Source organism: Dipodomys spectabilis, unplaced genomic scaffold (genome assembly GCF_019054845.1).
Source record: "Dipodomys spectabilis isolate Male_0828 unplaced genomic scaffold, ASM1905484v1 ptg000115l, whole genome shotgun sequence".
NCBI lineage: Eukaryota > Metazoa > Chordata > Mammalia > Rodentia > Heteromyidae > Dipodomys > Dipodomys spectabilis.
The window spans coordinates 5,876,789-5,890,769 of record NW_024870792.1 but is presented as its reverse complement, the minus strand read 5'-3'; the positions used below and the strand labels follow the sequence as shown (position 1 = coordinate 5,890,769).

At 39.5% G+C, this 13,981-nt stretch overlaps 1 protein-coding gene across 5 annotated transcripts in view; it reads left to right on the top strand.

Annotated features, from left to right (window-relative positions):
* The window catches only part of Myo1b (myosin IB), a 173,453-nt gene that overhangs the window by 76,052 nt on the left and 83,420 nt on the right, over positions 1-13,981 (top strand). For all 5 annotated transcript variants that reach the window (XM_042688266.1, XM_042688267.1, XM_042688270.1 and 2 more), the window contains exons 4-5: positions 4,233-4,327; positions 13,201-13,305. In XM_042688266.1, the coding sequence (XP_042544200.1) occupies positions 4,233-4,327; positions 13,201-13,305 (200 nt within the window). The remainder of the gene's footprint in view (positions 1-4,232; positions 4,328-13,200; positions 13,306-13,981) is intronic.

Sequence of the window (13,981 nt, the reverse complement as noted above, 5' to 3'; positions counted from 1 at the left end):
TAGTGGTTAAAAACAGTTGGCTGGCTGTATCCATGGATGTAACGAACCTCAGATAAACTAATACTAGGAAAAAAATGTGTCTGTACTGATGCATGCAGGTGATTTTTGTCATTATTCCTTAAGCAGTATAGTATTACAACTGTTTGCCTAGCATTGGCATTGTGTTAGGTACTCTGGGGAAGAGAGATGATTTCAATTATATAGGAAGATGGTCACAGGTGAGGCAAACACTGGATCATCTTATATAAGTGGCTTGAGCAACCTAGGTTTTGTGTGCGTGCGTGCGTGCGTGCGTGTGTGCGTGCATGCGTGTGTGTGTGTGTGTAAATTTTAAAAAATGAGGTGGAAAGTTGGGGAAGGTTCCTGGAGATGAGCACCATGGATACTGAGCAATGACTATTTCAAAATGGACCCACAAGAAAAAAATAAGTCTTCAACTTTAACTTAAATTATATTCATGGCAGAGTCCTTTGGTGATCTCCAGCCTCTGTGTGTATATGTGGGGCGGGGGGGGGGGTTGGGGGGGTATGTATGGGTAGAGGAGAGGAGTGATTGGTTGATTGAAGCAATTTTCTATTACTTCGGATCCAATATTGGTATAAATATATATTCAGTCCTGGCATTATATGAACAAAGGTTTGTTTTAAATGATCCATAAAGAGTTCAGTAAATGTGTATGGCCAGAAAACTTCATTTGTACACATTATAATGTACATTCCTGCATTTCTTTTTTTTTTTTAATTTATTTTATTTGTGAACATACTGTACAGAGGGGTTACAATTACATGGGCAAGATAATGCGTACATTTCTTACCCAGCATTGCAGCCTCCTCCTTTGGTTTACCCTTCACATCCCTTCCCAGCCTCCCCCCTCCCCCCCAATCCCAATCCTTCTCCTTCCCCCCCTTCCCCCCCCATTCCTGCATTTCTTACCAAGGCAACAACAACAACAACAACAACAACGAAAGGGTATGAGGAGCAAATGGAAGGAGGAACAAGGCTAATAAGGTGGCTCAGTGGTAGAGTGCTTGCCTTGCATGCCTGAGGCCCTGGGTTCGATTCCTCAGTACCACATAAGCAAAAAGAAAAAAGCCAGAAGTGGTGCTGTGGCTCAAGTGGTAGAGTGCTAGCCTTGAGCTGAAGAGCTGAGGGACAGTGCCCAGGCCCAGAGTTCAGGCCCCACGACCGGACCCAAAAACAAAACAAAACAAAAAAAAAAAAAAAAAAAAAAAAGAATTCTAAGAAGGGTTTTCCTTTCATTATTATGGAAGAAATAATTTCTGAATGTTTGCCCTTTTTATAAGGTTCACTCCAGGAGTGCCTATGGTGCTGCTTGGAGAGAATCTACTCATTCATCCATGCGTTCATGTCTTGGTATTAATTACATTTTATGCTTTAGCACTGTGGAAAGTACAGAGATTAATTGGATAGAAAGCCTCTGCTCTAGAAGAGCTTGTGTTCTTGTATAGGATCAGAAGAACTGGATATAACTAATTATAACACAGAAAGTGTTCTAACACATATTTAGGGCTTTATATTTCAAGAACATCTTAATATACTGTTATTGACTCTTCCAATTGATTGACTAAAATCTGCATTTTATACACAGAGAAACTAAAGTTTTTTGGCGTGAATGACTTAGCTGGAGGCCATATAGGTAAAGTTGTCCATCTGAAAGCCATATCTAGACTGCGTGTGCCTCCATCCTATCCCTGTGTGTAATGGTACAAGGAAGGGATGAGGGAATTAGAAACACCTGGGAAGTTAGAAAATGCTGTTAGAAGGTTACCAAGGCCACTGAGACATTGTGGATCTTGAGTAAGACTTTGGTTATGTAAAGAATTGTTGGAAAGGCTTTGAGGGACAGAAAGAGTTCAGTGTGCATTGTTCAAATGAACAAGCGAAGAGCAGCCTGATACTTAAAAAGACCCTGGGTCCCTGGTTGTTGTTGTTGTTGTTGGTTGTAGGGCTTGAACTCAGCTTGGACATTGTCCCTGAGCTTCTATGCTCAAGGCTAGCTAGCATTCTACCACTTTGAGCTACAGCACCACTTCCAGTTTTCTGATGGTTCATTTGAGATAAGACTCTCATGGACTTTCCTGCCTGGGCTGTCTTTGAACTGCAAGATCCTCAGATCTCAGCCTCCTTAGTAGCTAGGATTACAGGCGTGAGCCATCAGCTCCTGGAGATTTTTTTTTTTAATTATGTTTCCTTCTAGGTCTTTATTCTTCCTTATATTCATATATTCACTCAACAAATGCACTTAGAATGCATTTGTACCTGCAATGAGAGTTACAAGCCAAGATCACTCTCCTCTAACATCTTCCAGGAGACAAGCCAGAAGATAAGGTATAATAACAAGTATCTCTAAGAGAACATGATGAAAGGGAGAAGATGGTGGTTCATGGTGTTAGTTCAAGTTATGACCCTCCTGAGAAAGGGAGTCAGGGGTCATGAGCTTCTCATGCCCCCTTTCTCTCAGTAGGTTATCAATTTGAAGTACTGTTTTGAGCATTAGATCTGATTAAGAAAACCAGGATACCTCTTCTCAGTTCTTGGCCCATTAATGGGTCCAGTAAACAAATTGTCAGTGTTAAGCCTCCATATGCCTTCTAAAGAAAAACAGACGTCCTTAACTGGTGTAGACAGCCCCCCTTATTGTCTGTTGGGCCAAGGTTAAACAGACTCCCTGCCTTCAGACCATGCTCTCCCACAAGCCCCTGCTAGTAGGTCAGAATGCAGGAACACTGTATACTGGCAGTGATCAGGAGGAGTGGTCAGTCCTGGCTCCACTGTTCACACTGGCAGTTGTTAATGTCCTTGCTTTGTGTTTAGGGACTGTTCTAGTACATGGTAAATGTGACTGTTCTTAGTTAAAATTACTGTCTGACCTCCATGTTTGCTCCGCATTCGTTATTTCCTGTTTACAGTCCTGTGATGTGGCTGCCTGTTCCCTCTGTGTTCTTAATTTGGGTCTGCCTATCTATCTGCAGCTTGTTTCTTAATCTTTCCCCCTGGGAGTTAAACATGATAGGCACGCTCTCTACCACTTGAGCTGTCTACCACTTCTTATTTTCTTGTTTTAATTAATTAATTTTTAGTGCTGGTCTTGGGGCCTGAACTCAGGGCCTGGGTGTTGTCTCTTAACCCTTTCTCTCAAAGGGCTTTTTGGTGGCTAATTGGAGATAAGAGTTCTACACACTTTCTGCCCAGGCTGGCTTTGAACTTTAATCCTTAGATCTCTACTTCCTGAGTATCTAGGATTACAGATGTAAGTCACTGGCACCCAAGTTTTTATTTTTTGTTTTAGAGATGGGACTTCAACCTTTCTGGGCTGACCTTAAATTCATCAGTACTACTAGTAGCTAAGTTTAATTGTACGCTACCATCTTTTATGCACATTTCTTATTCATCTTAGCATATTGACTAACCATTTTTTTTTGTTTGCTCTTTATTTTGTTTCTTCTCATGAGGGAGGCTGAGTATTACATCCATAATCCCAGATTATACTTATTGCATACTAGACCCTCAATTATTACTTGATAACAAATAAAAAGGAGGAAATTCATCTATTTCAGTATTATCATGCTGCCCAAAGTATTTTTTTATTTAACTGGAAAGGATGATTTGTTAATGCATTTTGAGGAGCGGAAGGCCAACAGGAGGACGGGTCTAACCTGCCTTCATAGGGAACCTCTACCATTGCAAGGTAGAGTGAGACCCTGCAGAGTTTGGGACTGGATTAGAACCACAAGAAGCCCAATTGTGACTTCGGTGTCTTAGCAATTCCATCATTTATTGTAAAGACAATGATTTTCTGTTTAGCTTCTTGATGATAAGATCAGCTGTTTGGTAGTTGAGAGTATTTTCTAAGATTTTTCTTCTTTATTTTGTCTACTTGTAGGTGTTTCCTTGCTATATCGAAACTCCAGTGAACATTATAATCTCAACATGTTTCATTTGTGGACCTGTGATATGACATTGACTTAGCTTAGGAGTACAATAAGGTGGTGCAGCTTTGGCTAATAGAAAATGTATGGAAAAAGTAATATGGGCAACAAAGTAGGGCTCTATTGATGTATTTTAAGAATTTGAAAGAAATAAAATGCAATAACCTCGCCTATTCTCCAGAGAAAATCAGAATCTCTCTTTAAAGAATCCAGAGTTACATCTGATAAAAACACACTAACAAGCTGAATGCTAAAGAATTTTTTCCCCATTCTCCCCTGCAGCTTTGCCCTATCAGATGAAGCATACAGATCCCTCCGAGATCAAGATAAAGACCAATGTATTCTCATTACCGGGGAAAGTGGAGCAGGAAAAACAGGTGAGGCCACCACCAGACAATCTGACCTTCTGTGGAAGGGAAATGTTGCATAGAAGGACAACAGAGAAAACCAGGGGACCTCAATAGCGCACACACATTGTCACAGGCCACTGTGAGTGGGCTCTGCTTTGCCAGAGTCTATGACATGGTCAGGCAGTGTTCAGTGTGGATTGGGCAGGGTATCACCAGGGTCCCATAACGTGGTGTCTAGTTGGATTCGGACCTTTTTTTTTTTTTTCGGTCGGTCATGGGACTGAATTCTGGGCCTGGGTGCTGTCCCTCAGCTCTTCAGCTCAAGGCTAGCGCCCTACCACTTGAGCCACAACACCACTTCCAGTTTTCTGGTGGTTTATTGGAGATAAGAGTCTCACGACCGCCGGGCGCTGGTGGCTCACGCCTGTAATCCTAGCTACTCAGGAGGCTGAGATCTGAGGATCTCGGTTCAAAGCCAGCCCGGGCAGGAGAGACTGTGAGACTCCTATCTCCAATAAACCACCAGAAAACTGGAAGTGGCGCTGTAGCTCCAGTGGTAGAGCGCTCGCCTTGAGCTGAAGAGCTGAGGGAGAGCGCCCAGGCCCAGAGTTCAAGCCCCACAACCGACCAAAAAAAAAAGAGTCTCATGACCTTTCCTGCCTGGGCTGGCTTTGAACTGAGATCCTCAGATCTCAGCTTCCTCAGTAACTAGGATTACAGGCCTCAGGCTCCTGGTGCCTGCCCGGCTGGATTCTGGATTCAGGCCTTTTCTAATGCAGGCTGTGGGGGGGGTACATCACAGCCTTTCACTTACTTGAAGATGCCAAAGCCTCTGTGCCTTACAGGGTTAGAGCACTTCTGCAAAACATGCTAAACTCCTCCAGCACTGGGAAGCCATAACTATACCTTATCTCTGCTAAAAAGTGAGAAAGGACATCGGGCATACTAATCTCATTCTAGTTTCCCTCTGATGCTGAAAGGATTGAATATTTTATATGTATTTTTTCTTTACAAAAAAATACATGAAAACTCTTACTACTATCTTACAGCCTCTTTTTATAGCCACTGTTTGACTATTTAGATTTTTTTTTTAACTTGTGGGAACTTGAGCCTGACATGGTCATCTGGGACAATGCTTTTATCCCTTCCTTGTCACTGCCCAGTCCTGTCATGTGAACCAGATTTCATTCTTAGAAGCAATGCAGCTTCCTGTTTGTCTCCAAGCTGACATTGTGTGGAAAACCACACAGAAGTTTAAAATATGGATGTCTTTTCTTTTCTTTCATTTTGCATTCTGACTTAAGAGTTAGTTGTTCACTTGGTTTGAAAATACCTAATTACCATTTTCAAAATCAAAGAAGAATCAGGCCAGACAAATAAAAAATTCAACCTTTCACCAGAGGTATTTATATTTTGGTATCTTGTATCTCCTGGCACCCATGCTTTTGATGGTGTCTGCTGTATTACCTGTTTGCTTCTGATAGCTTCCTTTTCATTTTCACTTGGGAAGAAGACATGAAAATATTCCCAAACCTCTTAAGTTCTTTAGTTTTTTTTTTTTTTTTTAACTTGAACCTTCTTCATGACTAATGCTATATGTTTTTCTGATTGTATCAATTTGTTCCTAAGTGAGTCATGAGCAGTGGGTATGATTGGTTCTGGCTAGTTCTTCATTTCCCTTGGAACATATATTCCAAGAAGGCAGAAGGCCCGCTAATTAGCCCTGTCCATTATGATGTTCTCCTTCTCAGAACTGTTCACTGTACCTCCTGCTCCTCGAACAGAGTCTTATCTCCTAGTGGGCTCATGGGTTCTTTACTGAAAATCTGAGCAGAGGTGGCTGGTGCTGTTTCACAGTGTTAGCATTCACGCTTTCTAGCAAAAAACAAAACAAAAAAAACCCCAAATACCTCAGTGCCTCTTAGTAGCAGTTTGTCCTTTTTGTGTAGTTTCCTCGTCTTATTTTTCCTGCTCAGTGACTTGCCCTGTTGCTTTCCCCCAACCACCATTTGAAATCTTTTCTCTCTGTCTGCGTTCCTGGGTTTCATCCTTGCTAGGTCCTTGTTGTCTGTCTGCTGCAGAATGGATGGATGTCTCACAGGGCTGCCATTCTACTTGCAGCACACTAGAGTTAGGAGCCTGGGGGAATGTCAACCTAAAAAGCAGGGCTTGTCTTGGCTGGAGAGGTCCTATGTTACCTCTCTTCCCAGCCATGGCTGACAGATATTAGCAAAATGATATAAAAGAAGGCATAGAAAATACAGGCCCTAATATTTCATTTTAGTTTCAATAGACAAAACAAACTTTTCAAATTGCTATCATTTTAAAGCCTCCTCTCATAAGTAGACTCAATAGTCTGTGAATTGGCCGGCCTTGAGCAGTCGTGGTGGCTTCAAGCATTTTTGTAATTACTGAGTTATTGTGCTCCTAGAACTCCTCATGAACTGTATTCTTGGGTGCTTTAGTCGCCCATCATTCCTAAACCTCCTATAGTGGGAAATGGATACTGTTCCCCATAGCTGTCTTTACATTGTCACTCCTTGGTGGCTGCTACCCTTGAGCCCTTCTTTTCAGCATCTCCTACCACTCTGGAAAGAGACGCCTGTGTTTTACTGAATTGCTCCTATCTTTTTCTGTGTTCTTTTCTTTTTTGAAATCAGTGAATGAAAATTGGCTTCAGATTTGACTGTTGTTTTAAATGGCCACTAAGACTCCAATGCTGAGTAAAGTCTAGAATTTGTGTGTTGTTCAAAAGTCTCTTATTTTGTGAAGATAACTTAAGGGAGATGAAATGATGGAAGATAATGTAGACAGTATGGGGACTTTTGGAGAAAGAGGGTTTCATCTCAACTCTTGAGGAAAGAAGGAAGCCAGATGGCTTTTCAAATATTCTATCATCTTATTCTCAGATTTAACAATTTTATTTTTTAGCTCATGTAGTTATTAACATTTTGTGTGCGTAAATAAATGTGAAAAGCAAATAAATGGAACTAGAACTGACATATACTGAGGATCTAGACTGTGCTACATACTTTATATCGAGTATCTCTTTTAATTTAGAATCTGTACTTCACAGTTTATAAAGAACTACAGTGCACAGTGTAGTGTTAGAGAGCTTATTTTATATGAAGTAATTAATTTAACTAGGTCATTACCCGCGACCCCCCCCCCCCCCCCCCCCCCGCCCCCAGCAGATGGTGATATGATTGGTCTTAAACATTGGAGACGCTCTTAAGCTGCTGGGTTATATAACATGGGCACTTAGGGAGAGGCATGAACTCTTTGAGTCCTTTTGGGTGCTATTTAATTCATCAACTGCTGTGCTAAATAAAAAATTCATCATGCCTCATAAAAGTGCCCAAGTATTTCTAGGCAGTGAACTCACAATTCACTACCGTGGATACAGATAATTTGTGGCAGGCTATTCAGGCATGGCTAGGGGGCAGGGAAGCAGAGCATGAGGGAGCCATCAGAGCTACATTCTTCCAAGGACGTTGGAATAAATCTCTGTGCCTAAGAGAGGATCTTGACATAAGAAAACATTATAAATTACTTAGTTTCTAACTTTACGGTTACATCAGTTTCTAGGAACTCATCAGCCGTCTGCTAGAAGAGTTTTGCAGCTTGCCTAGCTCATTAAGACCTTTAGATCTAAACCCCAAATGACCTTGTCCTACTTTGTGTCTTTGATAGTTCTCGGACTGTCAGTGACAGAGATGCCACTGATTTACTGTAGCCTAAACACAGATGAGTGTCGCACACCACTGAAAATATCCATATTGAAGCAGAATAGCTAAGCTGACTCAAGGACAAAATATAGCAAGCTTCTGTTTTTTTTTTTTTTTTTCTCTTCTCCAGGTAGGAGAGAGCCACATGTTTTGTATGAAATACTAGAGATTCTCTAGTGCTTTTTTAGAAGTAGGAGACATGAAATTTTATTTCAATGAAAATATCACTCTTATTTAGTAAGGCTGCATTTCCTATTGCAAGACCTAGGCTTTGATATTTTCTGGTTGGAACAGTTGCTGGCTGCTTGTCCCATCAATTTGGATGTACTGCAGATGGGTTCTATTGCAGTCTTGTGGACTCAGGACTGCTAAAAAAGATATTCTTCTAGATGGCTTATTTCATACTACACAAACATGGCCTTGTTGATATAATAAGTAGTCTTACTCTAGTGTCTAAACCACCAGAACTGCCAATGCTTGGCCCTTAGAACAACTTAGTATCTTAGCTTAAGGATAATAATAAATCAGTGTTGTGTGTAAAAGAGTAGCCCCTTTTCTATGCGTAGTATGACATCTGTAATGTGATCTGTGAGTGACCTGCAAATGACACACATGATCTGAAAACATCCCTAGAAACCTATTGACCTCCAGATTTATTTGAATCACGAAAGTCAGCTCATAATAAGCAGTGCTTATTCCTATTTTTTTTCCCAACACAACAATGGAATCTAGTTAACATGGAGGCATTTTTTTTTATTTTTTGTTTTGTTTTTTTGCCAGTCCTGAGACACTCAGGCCTAGGCACTGTCCTTGAGCTTCTTTTGTTCAAGGCTAGTATTCTATCACCTGAGCCACAGTGCCACTTCTGGCTTTTTTGTTTATGTGATACTGAGGAATTGAACCCTGGGCTTCATGAATGCTAGGCAAACATTCTACCACTAAGCCACATTCCCAGCCCACTTGGAGAGATGTTTTTATGTTCTAGGAGTGAAATTTCCAAGCTTTTTATCCTAGATCAATGTCCTTAATTGAAACAATTTCTTTTCCCTTTTCCTTTACATACTGCTCTTTCAAAGTGCAAAACTTACATGACAATGTGTAAATTCATTTATTATTCAAAGCCTAAAGCAAAGTACCAAAACATACAGATTTTAATTTCTTGCTCTTACAATTATATGATGTTAAAGCTTCCTTTTATCCATATCTCTTTTCCATTGTTTGTAAAAATTCATTCTGGGCTAGATATTTTGAAAAAATATTTCAGTAATGGTCATTTGTCCATAGGTACAGAATACTCATGTTGAAACTTAAGTGCTCTACCATTTTCTGGTGAGAAATGAGTTTAACATGAAAGACTTCATATTTTGCTTGTGTAACTGTTTGCAGATTTTAAGATTCAAGCAAGTAACCATCAGAGCCATGTGATACATATATTTGAATATGTAAAGTATTGGTGAGTTAGAGAAAGCAATAAATCAGAAATTGGTTCTAAGTATAACTATTACAGTTTGTCAATTTTGAATCCTATTTATGTTTAATAGTCAATGTAGGATAGAATTTAGATTTTGAAATATGGAGGATGACAGTCAATTTTTGATTCTCTTCAGAAATATATTTTCTATTTACAGAAGGTTAATACATGGACGTTTGACTTGTATAAATGTATAAATATTTGAATTGAGTTTCAACTTGAACACTGAAGAAACAAAAAATGAAGCAGAAAGCAGAAAGCTTCATGAGATAACCATGAAGAAATATTATGAAAATGTCAACTGTTGGATTTTACAACTCATTCTTACTATTATTAATCATTTCGCTAAAGTAATACCTCAAGAATTGCCTAAGTTATCAAGTATATCAAGAAAAATTGTCTCTTGTAGACTGGATGAATTTGTTTGGAATTTGGGGGTTTTTATTTATTTATTTTTGCCAGTGATGCTTTTCAACTTTTTTGGTCATACCTAGTACACTACCAGGTGAGCCTGTCCTTTTGCTGAATAATTGAAAATGGAGTCTTGCAAACTATTCTGCCCCGGCTGGCTTTAGACCATAAGCCCTTTGCTCTTAGCCTTCTGACTAGTTAGGGTAATAGGCACAAACCCCCAATACCTGGCTTAAACATTTCTTTTTAATTGTCTCTTTATCCCCAGCATCCAAATGTGAATCATTAAAATGAATTCATTAACAAAATTCTGAAAATAGTGAATCCTAAAAAATGTGAACATAGAACTATTTTAACAATTTGGAAAATAAAGTTAAAAACATCTTTAACTATAAAGTTAACTTAAAGTTAACTATAAAATGACTTTATATTCTTGAATTGTATTTGAAAATTTTATTTCAATGATTTGAGTTGGTAAAAATTACTTGTAATTTCAATTAAAATAATCAAACCATTTTCATATGTGAGTAGATATTTTTAGTTTATATAAGTTTGATTGCCTGATTCAAATCCTAAGGTGTCTGTTTTTGGTCAGGCAGATTTGATCCTGAGAGAACTTGACCTCTTTTATTTCTGACCATTAAAAGGTCTCTTGGAAAGCCAGGTGCCAGTGGTAGGGTGGTGGCTTAGACCTGTAATCCTAGCTATTCAGGAGATTTGAGGCTAGTTAGAAACCAGCCTCCAGTAGGAAAAAAAATCATGAAACTATTATTTCCAATTAACAACCAAAAAAGCTGAACGTGAAGCTGTGGCTCAAGTGATAGAATGCTAACCTTGAGCATAAAAACTTAGGGATAGCACCCAGACTGTGAGTTTAAGCCCCTGGTCTGGCACAGAAAATGTGGAGGCTAAATCAATAGGATTGACCACCAAAAGATTCTTATTCATTCTTGATTCCCCTTCTTTATTGAAATGGTTGTAGTCTATTCTGACAGGCCAGAATTTCCAGAATACTCCGATGGCTCTAAATTAGAGATTTCACCATAGAAGGTTCATAGTTAACAGAATAAATAAGATACCCCCAGGCCTTTTATGTTTTATGTTTCTTGTAAGTTTACCTAAGAGGCAACTTATCCTATTATCTAAAGTGCATGTGACCTGTTTAAGATAGTTATTTTGTTCCTAAATCTTTTCTATCTCTATCTCCTCCTTTTATAGTGGGTGAAAGGACAGGCTAGAAATTTATGTGAAGAAAGAATGTATACACAATAATATCTGTGAGAGCAGGGGTGGGAGTAGGGAGCAAAAATGCTGCTAGGAAGGCAAAAGAATGAGGAAGCAAGCCTGGAGACGAGTGGTTGAGGAAGTAGACTCTAAAGTTGGGAATATACATGTAACTTTTAGAGTGTTCGTACTAAGAGATGAGAAGTTTGCCCTAGGGGCAGGGCAGTCTTACCTAGACTTGAGAGCCAGTGGACCTAGAAAGGAAATACTCTGTGGTAACTAGAGTTCCACCTCAGTCATACACAGAGGGAAATGTGTCTCCCAGGACTCAAGTGAAATGATATCATATGCAGACTCTGTATTAGAGGCCATGTCAGCCTGACCTGAGCAACAGGACTATGTACACATAACTTACCAGCTTTTGTATAGTAAAACCCTGAGAACAAGGGGAGATCTGGTTCATGAACTTTAAACAATAAAGAATGTATCATGTGAGCTTGAGAAACGATGAAAAAAGACTGTCATTGTACACTTACAGTCTGTAAAGGGAGACGGCCGCAGTCAACTGGGAGACCACCCGCGAATCTAATTGGACCCATTTTCATTATCCAGAAAGCAAATTGGAGGGGTTTTCAACACTAATTACTGAATAAGGATCCATCCTTCAGCCATAATCCTCAGCTCCCTGAGATCATTTACCAGTCCCGAGCCGTATATGCTACTCCTCCAAAAGCAGTCATTTTAGGACTTGAGATGAATGTGACGTGTTTTGAGTGTGATTCTCAATGATGTGAACATCCTGTGAACTGTACTTTCAGGTTCCTCAAAGACCCTAAAACACATGGTGGACAATGCATCCAAAGTGGCATTCCAGTTCTTCACGATTTTCTCAGTGATGGGAGATGGACTGAAATCTTCCTGCAGTTCTCCCCTCAAGAAGCAGCAGTGTTAGGACTGCTGCATTACACCCTAAGCAAAGGCAGCATCACTCGTGTCTGGGAAGGTCTCCTGCCCACACAGTGGTACTAGAGTACATTTGAGATAAAGCAGGTTTTAGAAGATTGGTTTGCATGCTTCGACTACTCAGACAGGGGTTTAAGTTCATTCTGCCTACATTCACAAGTTGAGCATTTCCTAGATTCTGATTATAAACTTGACAGTTCTGCAGGAAACAGATTCCATGGCAAGTAAATTTGGGGAAAACACAGATGCTAGAGTCTCACAATGTACATGAGCACATAAAAGCCTATAAGCCCCATGATAAGGAAGCTTGTTTCACAGTATGTTACTCATTGTGGCCCCAAAGTCATTTGACTCTGGGTCACTCTTTTAACTTGGGTATCTATTAACATTCTTGGAAATTTGATGTTTAAAGAATTAGATTCTAGGACACAGATCCTGAGAGGTAACATGGATTTATAAAACCACTGAGTAGAGACTTTGTCCACCTCTTCAATTTGAGCTAAGAACTTTTTTGTATTTTTTTGTATTACTTTTGTTTTTTCTCAGCTTAACTTTCCAGGATACTTGTGAAGCATACAAAAAGTGGCCATGCCCTGGAGAGCTTGATCAGGTTCTCACATTAAAGCTGCTTAGTTTTGGAATTGAAGAGTAATCAATCTTGTCTTAATTGTGGTCAAACTAACATGATTTAGGAAACATTCTGAGCAGTTCTTTTCAACCTTAGAAACACATTTGGCAAAGATACTCAGGTTACCAAGTTATTCTTGGATTGACTCATTTGTAAAACAAAATATAATAGTGGAATGTACTTGATTACTTTAAGAATATAATTCTCCTGAGATTTTGTTGACTGTGTTACTAAGCAATCTTTTTAAAAGTCCAGTGATAACCTTCAAGCACAATTCCTATTATATCTGAGCCAGTGGCATGTCACTGAATTCAAATTGCACACATTTGAAAAAGATTTCCCAAACATTATTTGCTCCGAGGAATAAAAAAAAGCAACTGAAAGCACTGCTAATGTGTTCTCTCTCCCCCAGTCTTTATCACATTAAAAAAAAAATTCTGTATAATTGACTAATGTGGCTTGTTTTCATCCACAGAGGCCAGCAAACTTGTTATGTCCTATGTGGCAGCTGTTTGTGGGAAAGGAGCAGAAGTTAACCAAGTCAAGGAACAGCTTTTGCAGTCCAACCCAGTCCTGGAAGGTAGGATGTTCTGTGTCGATTAGGTCAACATAACTTAAAGAGATTTAGTTTTGGGGACACTTGGTTTGCTGGGATATGTTGGCCACTGGGAAGAGTGGGGAGAAATTTATGCTAAAACATCTTGAGCAAAAAAAGCTACATCCTGCACATACTTCAGGTGCTTATTGAGGAAACAGTTTACTCATGGAAAACGAGCTTTCTCAACATTTTTCCCCAATTCAGTTTTTATTTGAATTAATTATCTTTTTCTTAAGAGAGATCAATTGGTTTTTACATGTGATGAGGTAGTGCTGTTTTATCATTCAGGATAATACCTGTGGCTTGTTATTTCTGTTGTCAGGGAAACAGGGGCCCATAACAGGGAAACACTTAAGGGCTAGTTTTCTTCCATGGAAAGCTGACTGACTGTAGGGCTCTCACATTCTATAGTTAGTTCTTTGTATTAGTCAGCTCAGGCTTCAAAAACAAAATACCGCAGGCCAAATGTCTTAAGCAAAACAACAACAACAAAAAAAACACCCACAAAAAAGCAACAACAACAAAAAACCAACATATTTTCTTACATTTTGGGGGACTAGAAGTCCAAGATCAAGGTGCTGACAAAGTATGTTTTCATTCTGAGCCCTTCTCGTGGCTTGCAAGTAGTTGCCACCTTGTTGTATGCTCACAAGACCTC